This window comes from Caretta caretta, chromosome 10 (assembly GCF_965140235.1).
Source record: "Caretta caretta isolate rCarCar2 chromosome 10, rCarCar1.hap1, whole genome shotgun sequence".
NCBI classification, from domain to species: Eukaryota; Metazoa; Chordata; order Testudines; family Cheloniidae; genus Caretta; species Caretta caretta.
Window position 1 is genome coordinate 55,910,224 of NC_134215.1, and position 24,543 is coordinate 55,934,766.

The window sequence follows — 24,543 nt, forward strand, 5'->3', positions numbered from 1 at the left end:
TGGTTCATGGAAGTTAAAAGAGACAATCAGATATGGTTGTAGAAGACTCTAATTCTTAGCTCAGGCTAATCTTCAGTGAGTCAGACATTTGCCATGTTCAGTCTCGCTGCCATGGGGGATAAGAGAAAACTGTCTTTATGCTCTTGTGTGGAGATCGAGGTGTCACAGGGTGCATGCCGTGGTAGACACTTCCAGTAAAAAAAATAAATAAATAAAAAATCCAGTTTTGAACACAAGGTGCATGTTACCCACTACAGGCTCCACAATGATACATACTCACAGAAGAACATTCACCTGTAACAAAGTTAACATTTAAATTCAAGATATGAGATAACCAGGCGCAGGAGAAATAACACTTAAGTGACTGTTCACAGATTTGGCAAAAATTCCATGCTAAGTCCAGTAGATCAAAGTAAAATAAAAAATTGCTCAACAGTAGCAGTTAGTTGAATTTCTCTTCATTACTGCAACCTTCACCTACATAAGAACCAGCTCCCTGTTACAGGCAAGCTTTTCTCCAGCTCAAAACAGAAGAACCCCATCCCCTAAACTATTAATACCATCACCCTAGCAACTCCTTCACTTCAACTGACTACCCAACCAATAAGTGAAAGGCCCAAAGGAAAGGAAAAGGGTCACTGAAGGAAGGAAAAATTCTGCTGCAATAATGGAGAGAAAATAAGTACAACTTATAATTATCATTTTCTTTTTATATTTATATTTCTTTTAATCCTTCATTCACTCTACCATGATTACATATGAAGATGTGCTAAAGCAATTTACTGAATGTGAGGGACAAAAAGGTTTACTGACTGGGAATAGCATGGAGTAGACTCTGCTTTTTTAAGTTAAACTACATACATAGAGATTCCTCCTCTCCAATAATGCATCAGCTGTTGGAATCAAATCTATTTTATAATAATGCCATTATAGAATATAGAGTGCTCCAGAAATCTACCCAACAAGTTTTTATCAATATATACTTGTCTCCTCAATACAAGAACATTTTCTGTGTGTTGTACATCCTGCCTGACCTTCCATTGGAGGACTGTTTGCATGAGTCACCTTGACAACCTCCCTTACAAATTTATTACACCTTTTACCTATTTCTGAACAGTATAAAAACAGCTTTTAACTCTCTGAACATATAGTATCTTCAAAGTTCTCATGACATCAAGGTTGCATTTAAGCGAGTATATTATATCTACTTTCAAAATGGGATAAGGCAAAAAATAGAGTTAAGGAAGGATTCAAACAGAAAGAAGAGACCACATTTTAGGAGAAATTCTGGAGCTATGCTGGCTCTCAATAACGTTATACTCAAATAAGTATACTGAAGTGAAAGAAACTACAGCTTGTAATTTGCTTACTTTTCTAACCAGAAATACTGAAACTACAAATATAACTTGAGCATCCTGAATAGGAAAAAAATAAAGACCACATCTCAATAATCTGATTAATTACTTGGCAGTTTCATTCATGCCCTGTCAGTAATAGAGAAGCCCCATCTTTGAGACTGGGGATTTTCTGGGGATGCTGGGATCTGAGAGGAAGGGAATATATCTGTAACTGCCCACTTCTAAATGATTTCAAGAAACAATTGTGAGAGCAGATACCACTCCTATAGTTCCATAAATGTCATTATCACCATACTCAGGAATTAGGAATTAAATAATATACTAAATATGGTCAAATACATTCTATTGACACAAAGTGGCCATAAGCCTAGTTTAACCATCTAATTAGGCAGCGTTTACAGTTACTGTACATCACCAGAAATCCAGAGCTTAATAGCCAATCTGTTTTTTGTTGGACATATTCTATGAGTTACAAAGCACCATTTGTATTTATTGCATCATATATATAACCAGTCATCCAAAATATTTTGGATTTTGAAGGACAGAGAGTGAAGAATAAATATTTTCTCAAACATCAGCTACCCCAAAGCTTCTAGAGTCTCTTGTAGAACTTCAATGTTGACATTTTCTGACACATTTCAGTATTTCAGTGGTTTACTGGGGTAGCCTAATTTTGACATTCACTTACCAGCCCCCTTGAGCATCATCCAACCAGTGATAGGTTCTTCCTGTTATCAGAAATACAAATAAGGACCTTATGTTCATATACTTTGTATTTTTAAAAAAAAGTGTTCACTTTTCCCTGCTGAGAGAATTAATGAGGCTCAGTCTTATAGTGCCTTTCTGACACAATTAATAAATGTGGAAACACATACAGTCACTTGTGATGTATATTTTTGCAATGCTGTGGACCCAGAGATGTTTTGAGAGCCCTGGAACAGTGATAGAAGTTACTGCTAGTTGTGCTATAATGCTAAAACAATTTACTGTTGTTAACAGTCATCTCACTATCAGATCAAAAATATGAAGATGAAGTTAATGAAACAGACTGCAGTTCAAACAAACCGCTTGAATTTTCATTACTTGCAGCTTGTGAAGATCCGTCAAGAATTTTCTTCTAAATAAAAATTTTGTCATTACTTGCCCATATAGTCCAGGTACACTTGTGCCCTCCCCTCCCTCTCACTCTATTTCTAAACTTATACTGCCTCGTCTTAACTATTTGGCATAATCTTGAAATAAGGTTTAAATTCCTCAAGAAAACTTGATAGAAAGTTTGAAAAAGAAAAAAGGCACTAGGAAGTGACAACACAACTGCAGAGCTGTTGCAAGCAGGTGAGGAACACATGGTAAAGCTGATTCACAAGCTATTCAACAAGGATTACAAACAAAAAGCAAGTGGTGAACAAATGGGGGAAAGCAATAATAGTGCCAATCTATAAAAAAAGGAGATAAGAGTGAGTGTCAGAACTACAGAGGAAAAGCATTCACTGAGCCATTGTGGAGGAAAATGAAAAGGTAAAGTGGAAGACTAGTGCTGAAGAACGGGATTTGTGAAAATGACATAAAAAGAAGAACCAGACTAGCCGCTACAGCATTCAGAAAACTCTGCAAGATCTGGAAGGCTAAAGACATTTTGATAAAAATGTAAATCAGTGTATATAAAACAACTGTCATGCCAATACTGTTATGCGAGTCAGAATACTGGAGTATGAGGAAAGCCAACGAACAAAAGATATTGACTGCAGAAATTAACTAGCTGAAGGGAATACTGAGAGTTTCAAGAAGGAAAAAAACGAAAAATGAAGTGATAAGAAAATGGCTAAGACAAAAAATAATGCTGTTGCAGTGGATTCAAGAAAGATGGCTGCGATCGTTGGGACACATGGCAAGAATGGACCTGAAAAGGATACCACACATGGCAATACATTCCAGAGTGCAAGGAAACAGGGAAAGACTGAGGATGTGTTGGATAGACATAGTGAAGAATGACAAAGAATAAAAAGGGTTTAAAGATGAATGAAGCCCTGAAGCTCATACACATCAGAAATTGATGGAAAGACTTCATTCGGACCCACTTCTCGCTGCTGAGCTGATGAACAGGAATCAAAAAAGAAAGTATATATTATAGCCTCTTACTCATTCTCAAACAAAACATTCCAAATGTCGGGAAGTGATTTGCCCCTGTCATAAATATAAAGGGAAGGGTAACCACCTTTCTGTATACAGAACTATAAAATCCCACCTGGCCAGAGGCAAAACCCTTTCACCTGTAATGGGTTAAGCTAAGATAACCTCACTGGCACCTGACCAAAATGACCAATGAGGAGACAAGTTACTTTCAAAGCTGGGGGGAGATGGGAGGAAACAAAGGCTCTATCTGTCTGTGTGATGCTTTTGCCAGGAACAGATCAGGAATGCAGCTCAGAACTCCTGTAAATAGTAAGTAATCTAGCTAGAAATGCGTTAGATTTCTTTTGTTTAATGGCTGGTAAAATAGCTGTGCTGAATGGAATGTATATTCCTGTTTTGTGTCTTTTTGTAACTTAAGGTTTTGCCTAGAGGGATTCTCTATGTTTTGAATCTGATTATCCTGTAAGGTATTTACCATCCTGATTTTACAGAGGGGATTCTTTTACTTTTTTCTTTAATTAAAAGTCTTCTTTTAAGAATCTGATTGCTTTTTCATTGTTCTTAAGATGCAAGAGTTTGGATGCATCACCTGTACAAATTGGTGAGGATTTTTATCAAGCCTTCCCCAGGAAAGGGGATGTAGGGCTTGGGGGAATATTTTGGGGGGAAGATGTCTCCAAGTGGGCTGTTTCCCTGTTCTTTGTTTAATACGCTTGGTGGTGACAGCACAGGGTTCAAGGACAAGGCAAAGTTTGTACCTTGAGGAAGTTTTTAACCTAAGCTGGTAAGAATAAGCTTAGGGGGTCTTTCATGCAGGTCCCCACATCTGTACCCTAGAGTTCAGAGTGGGGAAGGAACCTTGACAGCCCCAATTAATTAAAGGCATGCTTTTCTAAAGCAATCAGAAGACACTTAGCAAGTTCTTGCATCCTACTTGTAGCTCTGGACTTCATTAACCAATATCACAAAGCACAGGACTATGGTAGTCATCTTCTGCACTTCTTGTGGCTAAAACTAACATGATTTCCCTATTATTCTTTGTAGTGTTGTTATAGCCGAGTTGGTCCCAGAATATTAAAGAGACAAGGTGGGTGAGGTAATATTTTCTATTGGACCAACTTCTGCTAGGAAAGAGAAAAGCTTTTGAGATACTCAGTGCTCTTCCTCAGGTCTGAGAAAGATATTCCCAGCTAAATACAACGTGGAACAGTTTGTTTAGCATAAGTAGCTAACACAAACTGTAAGACACTATTCAAGGTGAAGTGGCCAGTTAACTGAGACAGTCTGAATACCTTTTCCAGACCTGAAAAAGAGCTATGTATACCTCAAAAGTTTGTCTCTTCTACCAAAAAATGTTGATCCAATATTACCTCACTCACCTTGTGTCTGTGATTTCCCTATGACAAATCGACAGTGCCGCTAAATCTTTGAACAGGAAAAGTTAGTGAAAAAAAACCCTTTAAAATGTATTATTTTGCATTCCTCAGGGATTTAGTATACAACTTGGTATTCAACTACTCATTTCATTTGAAGTTTTGCTCTCCCAGAGAGTTCCTCCAAATCCAGCAAAGAGAAAATGAATTGTCTTGTTTTTCTAAGGAAAAAAGAAATATGGAAGCTACTTCCGCTTGCCCTGTAGCTATTTTAAAACTGACGACTCTGTATCTTTGTGTACAAAATACTAGACTGCTCCTATCTGAGTATCGGCTCCTACACTGAGTCTCCTCTGATTGAGTACATCAATCAGAGGAGACTCAGTGTACTATTCCCCAAGATTCAGGGAGACTGAATTCTAGGGAGTACTTTTTGTTGATACTTTCCATCAACACCCATATCTGATGTATTTTCCTTCCAAAAGAGCAAGTAAATTCAGAGTAGTCCAATAAGAATTCTAAAACAGGAGCTTGACCATCAAGCCATGGGACAAAATACAACATGGTTTTACAAAAGGTAGATCGTGCCAAACCAACCTGATCTCCTTCTTTGAGAGAGTAACAGATTTTTTAGATAAAGGAAACGCAGTGGATCTAATTTACTTAGATTTTAGTAAAGCGTTTGATACTGTGCCACATGGGGAATTATTAGTTAAATTGGATAAGATGGGCATCAATAGGAAAATTGAAAGGTGGATAGGGAATTGGTTAAAGGGGAGACTACAACGGGTCTTACTGAAAGGTGAACTGTCAAGTTGGAGGGAGGTTACCAGTGGAGTTCCTCAAGGATCAGTTTTGGGACCAATCTTATTTAATCTTTTTATTACTGACCTGGGCACAAAAAGTGGGAGTGTGCTAATAAAGTTTGCAGATGATACAAAGCTGGGAGGTATTGCTAATTTAGAGAAGGACAGGGATACCCTACAGGAGGATCTGGATGACCTTGTAAACTGGAGTAATAGGAATAGGATGAAATTTAATAGTGAGAAGTGTAAGGTCATGCATTTAGGGATTAATAACAAGAATTTTAGTTATAAGCTAGGGACGCATCAACTAGAAGTAACGGAGGAGGAGAAGGACCTTGGAGTATTGGTTGATCATAGGATGACTATGAGCTGCCAATGTGATATGGCTGTGAAAAAAGCTAATGTCATCTTGGGATGCATCAGGAGAGGTATTTCCAGTAGGGATAAGGAGGTTTTAGTACCGTTATATAAGGCACTGGTGAGACCTCACCTGGAATACTGTGTGCAGTTCTGGTCTCCCATGTTTAAGAAGGATGAATTCAAACTGGAACAGGTACAGAGAAGGGCTACTGGGATGATCCGAGGAATGGAAAACTTGTCTTATGAAAGGAGACTCAGGGAGCTTGGCTTGTTTAGCCTAACTAAAAGAAGGTTGAGGGGAGATATGATTGCTCTCTATAAATATATCAGAGGGATAAATACCAGAGAGGGAGAGGAATTATTTAAACTCAGTACCAATGTGGACACAAGAACAAATGGATATAAACTGGCCACTAGGAAATTTAGATTAGAAATTAGACGAAGGTTTCTAACCATCAGAGGAGTGAAGTTTTGGAATAGCCTTCCGAGGGAAGTAGTGGGGGCAAAAGATCTATCTTGCTTTAAGATTAAACTCGATAAGTTTATGGAGGAGATGGTATGATGGGATAACATGGTTTTGGTAATTAAATATTCATGGTAAATAGGCCCAATGGCCTGTGATGGGTTTTTAGATGGGGTAAGATCCAAGTTACCTGGAAAAGAATTTTCTGTAGTATCTGGCTGATGAATCTTGCCCATATGCTCAGGGTTTAGCTGATCGCCATATTTGGGGTCGGGAAGGAATTTTCCTCCAGGGCAGATTGGAAGGCCCTGGAGGTTTTTCGCCTTCCTCTGTAGCATGGGGCACAGGTCACTTGCTGGAGGATTCTCTGCTCCTTGAGGTCTTCAAACTACAATTTGAGGACTTCAATAGCACAGATATAGGTGTGAGGTCTTTTTTAGGAGTGGTGGGTGAAATTCTGTGGCCTGCATTGTGCAGGAGGTCAGACTAGATGATCATAATGGTCCCTTCTGGCCTTAATATCTATGAATCTATGAATCAAGGAAGGATTATTAAGGGCTAGAGAAATAACTACCTTGGTTTTAGTGCAGAGAACTTTTGTTTGCTGGTAGTTTATATTTGTGACTGATTTTGGTTGAAAATGAAGTTTTAAAGAATATTTAAGTTATTTCTCTCACACATCTTTACCCAGCTGCTTCTCTACTCATATTTTCAAGAGGCAAGCAGAAAAATTTCACTCTTTGGCAGGGTAGTTTTACAGTTGCAATGCTATGTCTGACTTCTGCTGAAAATACTATAAATATCTTGGAAGAATATTGGATGAGGCTGTACATGTGGCTATTTTTAAGTGCCCGGGACTCTTTGAAATTAACCACATAAGAAAACTGCTTGATTAACAGTTAACTATTTAACATCCAGGGATAAGCTTTTTCAAAAGGATGATTGAGTTTATTTTCAATCCCTTCCAGAGACTTGCTCAGTAAAGCAGAAGTGCAATAAATAAAAAATAAAAGCTTTATTGAAGAAACAAAACATACTTATCCCATTCTGTAGGAGCAGATGAATTTAAATTCAATACCCATGTTACCCATCTGTAATATCTATGACAGCCAATGTTTTCCTAACACTATCATAGCTGTGCAGTACATTACCTCATGTTTTGTGTCTTCTACTGGTTCATAAAAATCAATGCTCCCTTGTACATTATATATAGTGAGCAAGCATTAATCATGCTGGCCCCATACACAGTATGGTTTAACCAGACTAGCAGCAGACATGTTTCTTCCATGTGGTACATGGCATGGAGGGTAACAAAGTAAAGGAAAAAGGGTAAATAGGCCCCAAAACCGAGGTGGGAGGAGGTGGCTTTGTAGCATGCTCCTGTTCCACAGGACCCCACAAAAGCACCTCTGCACAAACTCCACAGACACTCTACATAAGAAGTTCTCCAAGTCTGATGCTTTCCAAGTAGTATTAACTCCCCTGCTAGTATTTGATAACCTTTCTTGGTAATGATCTTTGACTATTAGCGGTAGATATGCCCAATGGCCTGTGATGGGATGTTAGATGGGGGTGGGATCTGAGTTACTACAGAGAATTCTTTGCTGGGTGTCTGGCTGGTGAGTCTTGCCCACATGCTCAGGGTTTAGCTGATCGCCATATTTGGGGTCAGGAAGGAATTTTCCTCCAGGGCAGATTGGCAGAGGCCCTGGGGGGGTTTTGCCTTCCTCTGCAGCGTGGGGCACGGGTAACTTGCTGGAGGATTCGCTGCACCTTAAAGTCTTTAAACCAAGATTTGAGGACCTTCAATAGCTCAGACATAGGTTAGGGGTTTGTTACAGGAGGGGGTGGGTGAGATTCTGTGGCCTGCATTGTGCAGGAGGTCAGACTAGACTATCATAATGGTCCCTTCTGACCTTAAAGTCTATGATTCTATGACAATACAAAATTAAGTCAACTTTACCTAATTTGACCTCAAGCCTCCGAATTAATTAAGTCAATTGTGCGTGGCCACACCAGGCTCATTGTCTCGATGGAGTGTGTCCTCACTAGAAGCACAAAGCAGTGAATCGTGGGTAACTATCCCAAAGTACAGCTTGTTGCAGTGTGTTTTGGAAAGTTTGTGCAATACCTCATGGGCCCAAAACATTGTCACAGGGGAGAATGGGAACATTGCATTGGCATCCAATGATGCACTGTCCTCCCTCCCTCATATCAACGGCAAACAACCCAGTGGTTTTCGCGCCTTAAAACCACCACACATACGCCATAATCCCAGAAGCAGGGAGCCTGCTCAGTTATGCACTCTTGCTGTGAGCATCTCAAACACCTCATGCCTTCTGCTGCAGTATTTCCAGAGCCAAAGTAGGGTCCACCACGCAGAACATAGTGATGTCCTGCAAGCAGCCCTGCTGCAAGCTGTAGAAAAAAAAAATTCACAGTTGCTGCTGGCAGTCACAGAGCAGCTGCACTCTGTTGAGCGCCGTTTCTGGTCCCGTGAAACAAGCACTGACTGGTGGGACCACATCATTTTGCAGGTGCTGGATATCGAGCAGTGGCTGCAGAACTTTTGAATGCAGAAGACCACCTTCCAGGAACTTTGTGCAGAGCTTTCCCCTGCCGTGCAGTTCAGCACCATAAAAACAAAACTGCTCTGACAGTGGAGAAGCGAGTGCTGATCGCTATTTGGAAGCTTGCAACACCAGAGAGTTACCGGTCAGTGGGGAATCAATTTGAAGTAGGTAAATCAACCGTGGGAGCTGCTGTGTTCCAAGTGTGCAGGGCCATTGATCGACTTCTGCTATGAAGGGTAGTGAGCCTGGGAAACGTGCAGGACATAGGAATAGTTTTGCTGCGATGGGGCTCCCTAATTGCAGTGGGGCGATAGATGGCACACATATCCTCATCTTGGCACCAGACCACCTTGCCAAAGAGTACATAAACTGAAAGGTATACTGTTCAATGGTGTTGCAAGTGCTGGTGGATCACAGGGAGCATTTTACCAACATCAGTGTAGGATGGTCGGGAAAGGTTCATGATATGCGCATCTTTAGGAATTCAGATCTGCTCAAAAAGCTGCAATCTGGGACTTTCTTTCCAGACAACAAAATGAACATTGATGACGTTGAGATGACTATAGTTATCTAGGGGGAACCAGCCTACCTCTTGCTCCCATGGCTCATGAAGCCATACACTGGTCGTCTGGACAGCAGTAAGGAACGGTTCAACTATAGTTTCAGCAAGTGCAGAATGGTGGTTGAATGTGCCTTTGGTCATTTGCAAGAACATAACATAAGAACGGCCATACCAAAGGTCCATCCAGCCCAGTATCCTGCCTACTGACAGTAGCCAATGCCAAGTGCCCCAGAGGGAGTGAACCTAACAGGTAATGGTCAAGTGATCTCTCTCCTGCCATCCATCTCCACATTCTGACAAACAGAGGCTAGGGACACCATTCCTTTCTTCGTTAATAGCCATTAATGGACTTAACCTCCATGAATTTATCCAGTTCTCTTTTAAACCCTGTTATAGTCCTAGCCTTCACAACCTCCTCGGGCAAGGAGTTCCACAGGTTGACTGTGCGCTGAGTGAAGAAGAACTTCTTTCTATTTGTTTTAAACCTGCTGCCCATTAATTTCATTTGGTGGCCCCTAGTTCTTATATTAAGGAAAAGTTTTTTACTTGTTCCCATATTCACTTTCTCCACACCACTCATGATTTTATATACCTCTATCATGTCTCCTCTTTTCCAAACTGAAAAGTCCTAGCCTCTTTAATCTCTCCTCATAAGGGAGAGAGGTGCTGGAGAAGTCGACTAACAAGGTTGGACCTTAGTGAAGAGAACATCCCCATGGTTATAGCTGCCTGCTGTGTGCTCCATAACATCTGTGAAAAAAAGTGGGAAAATTTTCCGCAGGGGTGGGCAGTTGAGGCAGACCGCATGGCTGCCATTTTTGAGCAACCAGACACCAGGGAAATAAGAAGAGCACAGCAAGGGGCGCTGCCTATCCACGAGGCTTTGAAAAGCCGTTTCAATAATGAGTCACAGTAATGTGAGCTGCTTGTCCGCATTGTGCTTTCCCAAAGCTTCACCTGGCTTGTATCACTGTCCCTGTAAAGCCAACCCCCCACCCAAGCCCACTGCTTCTACTCAATAAAGAACATTTATCTGTCAAACGCATTTACTTTATTTAACAAACATATGTAAAGAGGGAGAACAGAAAAAAAAAGTTAGCCTGGGGGAAAGGGGGTTGTAAAGTTGGAACGGGAGAAACATTTTCAGCTGTGTAACATAACACCACATTCTAGACCATCAAAGGTCTGTGAATGGGCACCTTCTGTTCCTTGTACATTCCCCCTGAGTTAAGTGAAAGGGTTAATGGACTTTTCTTCCAAGCCTCATGGAATGCTTCAGGGAGGGTGATTCTGAGCCAGGCGATGCTGGCTGGCTGTCCACCAGGGTCTGCAGTGGGACCCTCCTGCTTCTGTTCCTGCAGTTCAACCAGATGCCTCAACATGTCATAATCCGAAGCACCTCATCATGCACCGCACACTCATGCTCATGGGAAGCTTGTCTGCTCTCCATGTCCATGTTTAACTTCTCAGACAGTGAAATCCTCCATGCTCTCAGCTGTGTCAGCTATCCCAGAGGCGTTCATTATCTCTGTGAACATGTCCTCCTTCTAAGAAATGAAAGTCTGCATTCAGGTTTTGATGACATGCCGAAGGACACATTTCCAGCTGTTAGTCATGGGAAAAAAGAAAGAGACCACTGTACATGCATTAAATGTTTCCATAGCAAGGCTGTTTTCATAAAAAAACAAAAACAAACAAAAACCCTTATTACACTAGGTGTAAGCCATAACAATCAGAATCCATAACCATTCACTGTGCCATTTTGCTGTTCCAGCCATGGAACCCCCCCCCGCACCCCCCCCCCGCCCGAGTCATGGGTGATCACATTTTTAATGAAGTTTACAGCAGACTCATATTGGGAGCAGAGCTAGCTAGTTGAACAATCGCCCCTCCCCATAGCACCACAGGAAGCTGTTTATGAGTGGGGTGGGGGGACATTTTCATTCCCAAATTGGGAAATCTCACACGTGGGCCCCCAATCCCCTATCAGCCACTCAAACTACTTGCTGACTCATGTTGAGCACAGTAAAGGCACATTAGCGCCCACGTGGTTTGGCAATCCAGAATATGTGTGGGGGGGGGGGAATCGACATGCTTTTTTTTTTTTTTCCTTCTTTTCTTGTAAGAGCACTTTTAATGAGAACTTCCCCCATTTCCCCAGGCAACCCTATGTGATATCAGTATCCTAAGGGTAACAGAAGTGGAAAGGAAGGACATGCTGTAAGCATCTGGATATAGACCTGGTCCCTATGCTGCTATGCTGTGTACCACAATGACGACAGCAGAATTAATTCAGGAGTTGCGTGGGAAAGTGTCCTACCCTGGTGAAAGAAAAAAGACTGCCCTGCCCAGAAACCTTCTACAAAGGATTGCATAAACAGTCTTTTCCAGGGGCCACCGTCTGCGTAGCTGGAGCAGCCTCTTGTAAGCAGAGAGCCACAGCACCTCACTTTTTCTTCACAGTAAACATGCAATACAACCGAATGTGTGCGCCTGCTCAAGTTTAACTGGACTTTGATTGTAACTGTATACTTACCAGAAGTGCCTGCCCCAGCATCATGGTTGGCCACCGTGATGTCCTGCAACCCACAGGGTTCCAGGGTTAAAAATATTTCCTGGTTCTCAGGGAGAATGGATCCACCACTCGCCTGTCTCCCATTCTCCTCCTCCTCATCCACCATATCATCCTCCCTGTTGTCCCTAGACTCACACACGTGTGAGGTGTCCATGTTGCTTGTGCGGGTACTGGTAGGGTCCCCCAAGAATCGCATGCAGCTCGTTGTAGAACTGGCATGTGTCCGGTGCAGCACCAGAACGTCTGTTCACCTCCCTTGCCTTTTATTTTCAAATGGCACTGCTGCGTGTCCCTCATCTAGCCCTTCTCCCCCATTCCATGAGCAATCTTTGCACAAACATCAGCATTACTTTTGCTGGATCAGAGCTCTGCCTGCACAGACTCTTCCCCACACAGTGATGAGATCCACCATGTCCTCTGCAGACCAGGCTGGAGTGCGTTTGGGGTGTGTAATCTCCATGATCAGCTCTGCTCAAGCTGGCACGTTCCCAACGCTGATCAAACAGGAAATGGGAAATCAAAAATTTCCGGGGCTTTAGCAGGGGAGGGGCCGTTTCCTGTGTAGCTGCTGCAGTGCAGCAGAGATGAGAATGATCTCCAAAGTGGTCACAGTTGAGAACTGTGGGACACCACCTGGAGGCCAAATAAGTCGAATTACACAAGTCTCCACTACCTCAGTCGACTCATGAAAATCAAATTAAGTGCTACACCTCTCGGAGAGATGGATTACAGAAGTCAACATTAGAGGCGATTTAGGTCGGCGTAAAGGACCGGGTAGTGTAGACGCATACATTAACAGGTCGACTTAAGAACCACACGCATGTACTTGAAATTTCAAATACGTCAATACATATAACAACACTAGATTGTCATCCAACACTTGGCCATAACTATTGTAACAGTAAGACATATCTTTTGTGTCCTGTAAAATAAGAGGAAGAGATCTGAAAAAAAAATTGTAAAAATAAAATAAATTCTGTTTATTTTAAAAAGTTATTTGTTTTGTACTGACTGACTAAACATCACATTAATCAACTCATTAAACCTAGATAAAAGGTTAGATGCACCAATTACGTACTGGAATACACAGACAAGTCGCATACCCTCTAAACCTGACACAGCTGACTTGTCTCAAGAGCACATTACTATTTAAGTGGTCAGAAGACATGAAATTAACACCTCATCATTATGAATTGTGACATCTCCATTGACTGCAATACTTCTGTTTGCCTAAGCTCAGTCTCAAAGACAGCAGTGTGAGGACTATAAAATCCAAGTGACCATTGCAAAATGACATTTCTTTTCAAAACTACAGACTTAGCTACCAAATAATGCAGGGGAAAAAATCCAAGAAAAGGTTCTACAAAGCTGTAGAATCCAGAGCTTTTTTCTCTCCTGCAAGGAGATAGACTGAATCAGAAACCACTTTAAGTAAATAATTTGGTTTGAGCATGACCATTTTGAAAATGTGCCACTTCTGCCAGATATTTAGAGAAGTTGACTTGGGTTTGAACCAAATATCAGTTTGTTTTCTGGACAAATACTTTAAAGCTGCAAATACTCTGGTTTATTAAACATTATTTAAAAGTGTTAAAAACATCTTGGAATCAACAACCTATTAAATTAAATGAAGCAAGATTGAGAGTCTGTCTGCTCAGTGATATTAATGTCCTGGTAACACCACTGACTTGAGTTTCTTGTTTTGCTCCTAATGAAAGGAATTTTCATGGTCCAACTTTTAAATACTAGAAGTGCAGACACAAAGTACAGATTTAGGCCAGCTGCCCAGATCAAAAATGTCCAGCAATTTTAATTTTTAAACATCCTAACATAACATGATGGAGACAAAACCAACAATAGGGAAAAGGAAACTTAGTCAGTAGAATCAGTTAAACCCCTACTTAAACAAAATATTCTAAATATGTAGGGTGAATGAACTACTTTGCCAGATCTGACCTTACCTAGAGAGCTATGTAGCCTTCTAGCTAGTCAGTAATGTGTTGTAGTGAACTTCTGTGAAACCTCCACATTCAGCCAAGCTAAAGCAACACAATGGCATATATTACATTCCCCAGTGGAGCAGTGCAGTTGCTTTCTGCAACTGTGAGGGTTTGTGTATTACATGTGTACATTAAAATCTGTTCCTGCTGTTCTAATTTCATTTTATTACCTCCAACACAACCTGTTTCTGGTAGTTACATTTTCATTCATGCATAAATCTGTGCCAAGAACTTGAGAGACATCAGCTCATAACTGTGGGTCCAGTGTGCTCTATAAACAGAATTCTTCAGGTTAGAAGTCAAAATTATTCCAGAGTAGTTACATAAAAACTGAACCCAATAACAACAACACAGTGATAACTAGGAATCTGTGAGATACCGAAAACAACAACAAAAAAAAAACCCTGTGTTTACAGGAAGGTTCAGAACAATTTATCAATTTTTCACACAGAATGTTAATAGAGCTCCCATCCTTTTCTTTTACTACTGACTTCAAGAGAAGCAAGATCAGACTTTTTTAATGGTCTCATTGATAAGTACTGCCACATCATGCCACATCTAACCCAATGAGTTCAGTATAAGACAAGTGGGAAGGGGAAGTAAAGGGGAGAAGAGGAAATGTAATTATCACAGCAAATCAGAACAGAAAACCTAGCTTATAAAGTAAGTGCTGGCTCCATAAGAGGCTGCTTTTCCTTGACTAAGTTCTTGTCTGATCCCATGTCCCTTACAGCAACTCCTCAAACACAAAGGTGTAGATAGTTGGATTGAGATTTTATGTAAAAAGTAACACTTTTATCGTTTGAATATTTTATCTTTTTTATCTCTTTTTGACACTGAGTATTATAAAGTCAATCCATCCACTTTACCATTAAAGTGGCAAGATCCATTCTTTTCCAAGCACTTTTTTCAAAACCCCCCCAATATTTTAAAATAAAAAATAAACAATCCCCAAATACTTTATAAAATTAATTTCAGGCCAAATAATGCATTTTATAAGTGCAAAATATAAAACAGGTCTTCAGCATCACAATCACTTAATTTACCAATGGGTGGATGGACAGGGGTATCTTCCCTCATGACATTTTCTGCAAGTACTTGCCATTTGGTTCAATCTGGTGCATCCCAGAGGCAAATTAGCTTCTCGGCAATAGAATCTCCTGAAGCAGGTCTGAGGGTAATCATGAGCAAGCTGCAGTACCACAGGGCGGGAAATGGTGGGGTGCCCACTCACAGACCTGCACCATATTAATCCCCAAAGGAGACAAAAACACAGCTACACCACCCCACCAACACAAACACACACTCCCATTTAATTTGCAGGGCGTTTATACCTCACTGGTATACAAGAAACTTTGTACATTTCTCTCAATTACTAATGTCGGAAGGGAAAGGAAAATAACACCTCTTGCCCCTACCCTGTCCCTGGAGGGGGGCACATCCCTCTCTTCCGCTGCAGATGGGGAAGTAACTTTTCGAAAGACACACTAGGGAGGCCAAGCGGCTGCCCCAGCACATTCTGCCGGCGGCACTTACCGAGAAGCCGGCCCAGAAGGGACAAGAGTGCCGGACCCTGGCCGAGGTGGTGAGAGCCAGGGCAGCGAAGCTGACGGCCACGATGAGGCATCCAAGCACCATCTGGGTGACGCCCAAGGACAGCATGATCCGGGAGCGGGTCCGATACTCGCGCAGGCGGGACAAACTGCGGGACAGGGCGGCGGGGCTGAGGTTGCGAGCCCCTCCAGCGGGCTGCAGCGCGCTGCCCCCGGCAAGCGGCATCCTGCACAGGGCACCAGAGGCCGCCGCTGGGGAAAGCAGGAGGCAGCAAAGGCGGAGGCAACGAGAGGGCAGCGGCCCCGTTCACAGGGTCTCCGACTCCAGGTGCTCGGGGGCTGCCCGTTGGCCAGCGGTGCTCTCCGCAGGACTCATCCCCAGCAGGGGCCGGAGGCAGCGGCCAGGCCGGTCTCTCTGCAGCGCTCCCAGGAGAGGATGCACTTTGCTAGGCAACTCAGTACCGAGTCCGGGCTAAGTTGCACGCTCAGGCAAGCCCCTGCTCATGCCCCGCGGCGCAGCCGGCGCCGACTCCGCGCAAGGGCTGTGCGGCCCGCAGGAGACGCGAGCCCCCAGCCGCAGGGCAGCAGCCCATACCTCGCAAAAGGCCACGGCTCCCTCTCTTCCGCCGCTGCCGAGTCAGGGCGCAGCCGAGGCGATCAGCGCTCCCCGCCCCGGCCAGGCTGCACAGCCAGCCGGCGTAGCCAGCGCATGCGAGTCGGGCTAGGCAGGCAGCGCTCCCCAGCCGCCCGCAAGCTCAGTCTGCTGCCGCCGCCGCCTTCTCTTCGGATCCTGCCACACACGCGCCCCCCGGCTGCGCCTGCGGCCGGCTCAGGTGCATGCAGGACCCGCGCTGATTCCGGTTCGGAGCCCCGCGGCTGCAAGTTGCTCAGGGGCGCACGCACAGGGGCAGCAGAGCCCTGCCTCCTCCCCGCTTGACAGCGACGGGGGGAGAAGATGGGGGACAGGGGGGGTTGTTTACGGCCAATGGCGGGTGGAGGCAGCGGCAGGAGGAACGGCGGCAGCCGCCGGCTCCGGAGGGAGAGCGGATTGTGCGAGGCGAACAAACGGGAGGCAGCAGCACCACGGGCGGAGGAGGCGGGGGAAAGCGACAGTGCGGCAGAGGAGCCACATGGGATGGAGCTGCTGCAGGCATCACCGACACAGGCCTGGAGGGAGGGTGGGGGAATGACACCCATCCACCTTGCGGGAGGACAGAGCGCCCCCGGGGAAACGGCCGGGTGCAGAGGAAAAAAACTCTACTGGAAGTGGGGAGCGTAATGGAAGCCCTCGTTGGGGTTTCCCTTAGCAGGCCAGGGACGAGGTGGGAAAAGTCTCAGATTCAGGGGGGGACCTAGGACAGCTGCCAAGCAGTATCTTTAAATAGACTGTCCTCTTAAAAAAAATTCTCAGTTTAAAAAAAATATATATCTCCACTCTCTGCAGTTGTTAGATGTAACACCAAAAATTCTTTTAACTACAGTAAAACGGATTGGAGGACAATCTCTCTCCAGTTTGTTTACTTTGTGCATTTGGCAGCGCTATGTCCAGCCTGTTTAAGCGGTTGTCTGCGGTGGTTTTTCCTACAGCAACAGAGGAGAACACTTTAAAAAAAAGTTACACAAAACCCTACAAAACTAGCAGGCAGAGTGCCTGAAACTAATTGGGACTCATTGTCTTAACTGTCTACGATTTAAATTGATGGCGCTAAGCTTCAGGTTGCAGTGGCTAAAAGCAATAGTGGTGTATGAATTGTTATCAAAGCTGCCACCTCCATGAACCCTATCTGCTAGGCATATTTGTAGGGGTGTGGCAAAAATTTGTACAGTGGGGTGGGTCAGAGCCATTGAACCAAACTGTAAACCTTGTATATTAGGGAAACCACTTCAAGACAGGGAGTGCAACAGCACCCACAACACTTATGCATATATGTGAAAATGTTCCCATCGTTGATGAGATCAGTTAGACGAACTGTTGTTAACAACACTAGGAGCCCAGTGTAGACTGTCTGCCAATCTCATCTGAAGTATCTATTAGACCTGCTTTCTGCTGAGAAGTTGAGGATATGGTGCAGACACTGAAAAGCAGGAAAGCCCCTGGAGTGGAGAATCACCAAGCAGAACCGATTAAAGGTGGTGGAGCAGTACTTGCTGACATATAACATAAGCTTGTCACTGTGATTTGGAAGTCTGAAAGATAGCCCAAGACTTGAACACAATCCCTGATGGTTCCTATGCATAAAAAGCGGAGCAGAGCTATATGTGGAAATTACCACACAACCTCCTTATTGACACACACACAACCAAAACACCATTGTGCATTATCCTGAAGAAGATTGTACCCAAGATAGAGAACTTTCTGGCTAAAGAACAAGCTCATTTTAGACCAAAAAGGGGTATAGTGGAGCAAATATTCAATCTGCATGTGCTATGCAAGAAAGTGCTGGAGAATGTCTTTGTGGATTTTGTTAAAACATTTGACAGCACATAGCACAATCCTCTTTAGGCAATCTTGTAGTTGGTCAGAGTTGTTGCAAATATAATGAGCTTTATGGAAGTCAAATGGCTTCAGTGTTTGTGGGGAGCAAGCAAGTATTTGGTTTGATTTGAGGATAAGTGAGGATAGACAGAACTATATGCTATCAGCGACTCTCTTCAACAGTTATCTTACAGAAATCTTCAGAAGGGTGTTCCCCTCCGTGGACAAAAAAATAGTCCTCTTTGCTTTGCTGATGATATTGACTTGATTGTAGCTTTCAAGAAGAGATGAAAAAACTGCTAGAAAAAGTGGTAGAACTAGGAAAGTTAGGTTTAAAGATATCATACGAAAAGACAAAGACAATGGTGACAAGTCTACTGAAAAGGTGAAGATATTCCTACTGAAATCAGAGGAGGTACTGGAGTGCATTGAACACTTCAAATACCTGAGTAGTATGTTTATAAGGGATGCTAAACATCACTTAGAAACCCAACACAGAAGTGGACGTGTGACTGCTGCTCTAGCAACACTCAACCTCATTTGGAGAAGCAAAGGAATTACCATGAAATGCAAAATGAAATTGCTGCCATCTCTTTTCTTCAGCATTTTGCTATAGGCATGTGTGACAGACACTGGAGAAACAAGACATTAAGAGGCTTTCTGCCTTTGAATTGAAATACTATAGGCAATTGCTGCACATTAGCTATACCTTGTATACCACTAATGAGCAGGTTATTGCCCCAGTTTACATCATAACTTGAGTGATAGCTGATATCAGCAAGACAATCAGATGAAGAAAATTTGAGTTTGCAGGACATGGGGGTTGGATGAGTGGAGGAAGACTGCTGAAGCAAGTTTTGCAGGAACCGGTGCCAGGTTCCAGGGGGCACTGGTGGCAAGTGTGGTTTGACAATGTGGCTAACTAGAAGGGATTCAGTATGGTGCACTGTACAAAGCTGCATGAAGACCACAAGATGTGGAAGAAGGTTACTGGCCAATGACTCCTGTGTGTTGCATTTATTGTTCATTGAGATGTGACTACAGTTCTTTGCACTATGAGGATGATAACCGTTGTACCTGTTTTCAGCTGAGGTAGGTGACACTCAGTCTAAAGCAGTAGCAATAATCAGTGCCTCATTAACACCAGAGCACATACATCTGTGACCATACCTACACACAAAAGTTGTACCACTTCAACTATATCGGTATAGTTTATACTAGTATGGATGCAGTTATACTACAAGGGTTGTGCTGCTTATAGTTTAGAGGTACAACACCCATAGTGTGGATGCAGTTATACCCCTTTCTATACAAATATAAGTATAATGGTATAAGCACATTTATACTAGTATACATGCATCCACGTTAAGGGGATTGTAGCACTTTATTGATACAACTTCATAGCCCTGACACTTGTACTGATACAAAATATGGGTGTAGAGGGTTATATCTTTTATCCTCTACTGTTCTCTTCTTCCCCAATTCTGTGTCCTACAGAATGTAGCTTTTCTTGCTCAAGGAAATGAGCTTCTCATAATGGGGTTCATGCCTCTTATACACATCATTTACGTATTTGTGTCAGCATGTTCTTCAAGTCCATGTCTCAGTGTGACCTTTCAAGGCCAAATACAAATCTGCTTATATACTTGTTGCAGGCAGTATTGATGCAGAACAGAAAAGGGCTTTAGTCCTGTTTGTCTCAATGCCTATCTATGTCACAAAGCAATTAGGTCAGAGGAACCAGTTAAATTCATTTGTCCCTTTGACATAGTTAAAATTCAGCTCTGCAGTACATTGCATCTATACTGCAACAGTGTTTTAATCAGATCCTCAAACTGAGCTGAAGAACTGCCCTACACAAGACTGTAGCACGCTTCCAGCAACATTAGGGACCATCTATACTCTATGATAGAACAGCGTTTATCTGTATTGTAATTAGATCTTTTTATTCTAGAACAAACTGGCCCTAAGTTAAAATATTCAATTTTTAAAGTGATCCCAATAAGAAGTTGGTTTACAGCAACATTAGACTCTTCAGCACTCCCAATCAGGTCTTGAACTGAAGGTATGCTTGTTCAAAGAAATGTATCGCCCAAATTCTAACCTTTGCTGATATCCCTGTATTATGGTTCTCTAGGCATTGACAGAGGCCACAAGACTGGCTTAAACCAAAGGTAGCACAGAGCTGTTCTGCCAGATGTATATTCCCTCTCCCTCAAAGACCTCGGTGTATTGATGTGCCAGGGACAGGAGGCAGAGACAAACAGGGAGGGGAGAGTGGAAGGTAGCCAGATCATGCTGTACACTAGATATTCTAGCCTGCTGGATGGATCCATAGCAAGCTGTAACTGCACAGCAGAACCTAGGGTGACTTCTGAGGCTGGTCTAGTTTATGCTGAATGCTGCTCTGGCCTCTGGCCAACACCAAAGTCAAGGAGGTGGAAAAGTTAACTTATTCCCTGGGATGTGCTGAATTCAGCTTGTTTGCTACTCAGAATTGGGCCATTATTTCAGAATATATAGGGAGAGGATAGAATCTGAGGAGGGAGTTTGCATTGCTGAATATTTATAATTCAAGGCCTATTTCCAACTCCTGTAAATCTCCAGAGTGAGAAACTAGGAAAAATCAAATGCATGTTTCCTGTGAGATTGTGCCTCTCATCTACCAAGCTAGCCAAGACAGCACAGGTTTGAAGACCATAGCTTCTATAGACTATTCAAGACCTGGACTTGAGCAACCTTTGACATTGCATTAGCTGTGAATTCAATATTTTCTTTTTTCCCTATACTTTTTCCTGTGAAAAATTCTTAATTGCTGGTTTTTGCTTTGATGGATTGTCCAACAATTTTAAAATGATCAATAGTTCTGTATATTTATGAGGTGGTGTGAAATTCAAGAACTATTTATTTTTGCATGTTTCAGATGATAGTTTTCATGACCACTAAGTTGGTTATAATCAAAAGGGGGGAAATATGGTTACTACAGTTTTGAAAAAAAGTTTGCTGTAGCCAAATTTAAATATAGCAACAAAACTAAACCTCATTCCCGCCCCCCTCACAACCAGATTATTTTCTGAAGGCAGTCAGAAGGGCACTGCCGATAGGACCTTGTTAGAAAATATCAAAACTTCGACTCCAGCATGGTAATGATCCCTCTTCTATGGAAATTGTCTCATTACTGTCACTCTTTGCTGGCTCCCAACCAGTTCAAGAAGCAACTTCATGAGTAGTTTACTAATAACTATACTGAAAAATGGAAGCTTTTCTTTCTGAATACTACACATTCTGTTTCAGAACAATTCTTTGAAATCCAATAACCAAAAATAACTTTGCAAGAGTGATGGAATTGTGATATTAATTAAAAAAAGGAAATAAATTCATTGCTGAGCTGAACCTCATACCTAATTTCATCGTGGCTAATAAGGAAGCTAGTAAAAAAGCACCCTGTAGGGCTTGGGCATTGGAAATCAGCCTGAGGGCCCTATTCTGCTGTCACTTATGCAGAGCAATAGCGTGTCTTCAAAACTGCATACTTTACATGATTTAATTATATCAAGCAGCTTTTCATATATCTTAAAAGACATATTCTGCATTCAGGGGAAAAAAGCATTGGAGATCTGTTATACCAAAGAGGATGTGCATCCTAAAGATACGATAGAAACTGGTCAAAAATGAGGTATTACTGTTGACAAGAAGTAAATTAAACCTATTTTCTTTCCAAAAAGAAAAAACCTTTTGTTTCTTGCAAACACCCTTATTAGCTAGAACTTCCCAGGTAAGTATAAAGCCATTCACAATACAGAACCTTATAGTGAGAGTAGTGGTACTATTTCTGGTGTCTGTGCCACAAGTATAATATCCAAGAGCTTTAAATATCAAGAAATAAGTAGTTAGGACGAGTTCTAATATGAGCTATATCATTTGTTGATATGTATCTTCAAAATCTATATTACTTTTGCATATCTACATTTGATGAATTATCAGCATACCTCGTATTGCACCACTACTTACTCTCTCTCAGACTATAAGCAAGCCTTTTTTAACACTATGTTAAAAAAAATTATAAAGTTGGCTTTATAGACCCTTATCGTGAGAGCCCTACCAAATTCATGGCCATGAAAAACGCATCGCAGACCATTAAAGCGGGACTTCCTCAGTGAAATCTGGTCTTGTGTGCTTTTACCCTATTTCACAGATTTCACAGGGGAGACCGGCATTTCTCAAATTGGGGGTCCTGATCCAAAAGGGAGTTGCGGGGGGGGAGGGATGTCACTAGGTTATTTTAGGGGGGTACTGGTATTGCCATCCTTGCTTCTGCACTGCCTTCAGAGGCTGTAGGCCGGACAGCGCCCCACCAGCAGCAGCTCAGAAGTAAGGCTGGCAATACCATACCATACATCCTTACTTCTGCACTGCTGCCTTCAGTGCTGGGCGGCCAGAGAGTGGCAGCTGCTGACTGAGGGTCCTGCTCTGCAGGCCGTTGCGCAGAAGTAAGGGTGGCAACACCATACTTTTCATCCCTACTTCTGCACTGCCGCTGGCGGTGGCTCTGCCTTCAGAGCTGGACTCCTGGACAGCAGCTGCCGCTCTTTACCTACTCAGCTCTGAAGGCAGCACCGCTGCCAGCAGCAGTGCAGAAGAAGAGGTACCAGTACCGCAACCCCCTCCCCACCCACCCCCACCCCTATCATAATCTTGTGACACCCACAACTCCTTTTTGAGTCAGGACCCCTGCAATTACAAAAACGTAATTTCAGATTTAAATTTCTAAAGTCATGAAATGTACAATTTTTAAAATCCTCTGACCATGAAATTGACCAAAATGGACTGTGCATTTGGTAGAGCCCTACATATCACCTAACCAAAAAAGTTTACATCAGTAATAGAAATGAGCTGCAATATATTCCCACATAATAAACTTTAAGATTTGAGTGCATGTTGTCGTTCAAGAACACTGGAAACCCAGGAAATGTAGACTTAAGATTGTACCTCTAAGACAAGGCACCCAAACTATCTTCACTCTGCCCCCACACAGCTGCTCTGAGGAAAAAGGGCTTATAGTGAAATTTAGTTGCAGTCTAAACTATAGAGAAACTACCATCACTATAATTTTACATAAAAATGCCTTGCTTTATCATATTTAGAATTTCAGGTTTTTCTGACTTTCAAAACACAATGATCTTTGCAGTAAACGAACTGAAGTGACTTTAGTAAAACCAAAATGACTACCTGCATGGGTAACTGCTCACCGAGATGAGTTAAGCCCCTTAGACCATATAGTTTATGTCCAACACAAGGTGACATTGCTTTTATGAACACTGTGCTTCCTAATGATTCAATACAATTTTTGAAAATAAGACAGGTATCCTGCCTTCAAAAGATTCGTATCGGAGCAATAAGACACTATAGAAAAACAGGTCAGCTGTAAATGTGCAGTCTTTCACCTACTTATTATAATAATAAATAACTGTTTGGTTTTACACATTGCAAACCATTGACATCAGAGGAATTAGATTTTGATTTGTGTTAGCAGATGACCAATTTGAGAATAAAGTACATATCAAGATGTAAGGTAATAGTTTGTTGGTGGAGAATCATTGAACCAATCTTTCAAAGTTACAACAACAGATCTTTAATCATTCCCTTAATATTTTTTAACATATTAGAATAATAGCGTGCTAGATTCTGTCACCCTTACCCACCCTGATTAACACTTATTTCCATAGGTAATTCCACTGAGGCTTTGACCCTGAACTGAGCTCCAGACAGGTAGACCTGTACCCACACAGAACCCACTGACCTCAGAGTTTCTTATACCTTCACAAAGCATCTGGTACAACCCTGACAAAGACAAAGACAGGATACTGTAATACTTGATCCACTGTGACACATCCTATGTTGAAGCGAGGCCTTTCCTGCTCTGTGGACATTAAAGATCCCACTGTGCCTTTTGAAAGAGTGAAGATGTTAGTATCTAAGGGCTTGTCTACACTTCAAATGCTACAGCAGCACATCTGCAATGCTGCTGTTGCACCGCTGTAGCTCTTTGGCACTAACAGGAGGAGTTCCCCTAGGTAATCCACTTCCTTGTCACGTGGTAGCTAGGTCAACAAAAGAATTCTTCCATTTACCTTGAGCTGTCTACCAGGCCTGTCAAGTGATTAAAAAAATTAATCGTGATTAGTCGCACTGTTATACAATAATAGAATAATAATAGAATAATAGAATACCATTTATTTAAATATTTTTGGATGTTTTTTACATTTTCAAATAGATTGATTTCAGTTACAACTCAGAATACAAAGTGTACA

The 24,543-nt window shown here is 42.3% G+C and overlaps 1 protein-coding gene across 5 annotated transcripts in view; it reads right to left on the reverse strand.

Moving 5' to 3' along the window:
* Window positions 1-16,969, reverse strand: part of ENTREP2 (endosomal transmembrane epsin interactor 2) — a 385,274-nt gene extending 368,305 nt beyond the window's left edge. Inside the window, exon 1 of one of the 5 annotated variants that reach the window (XM_048868176.2) lies at window positions 15,740-16,969. In XM_048868176.2, coding sequence (XP_048724133.1) covers window positions 15,740-15,982 — 243 coding nt within the window. In that variant the 5' untranslated portion in view covers window positions 15,983-16,969. The remainder of the gene's footprint in view (window positions 1-15,739) is intronic. The other 4 variants (XM_048868177.2, XM_075133027.1, XM_048868175.2 and 1 more) reach the window with 4 other exon arrangements.
* Window positions 16,970-24,543: the final 7,574 nt, after the last annotated feature.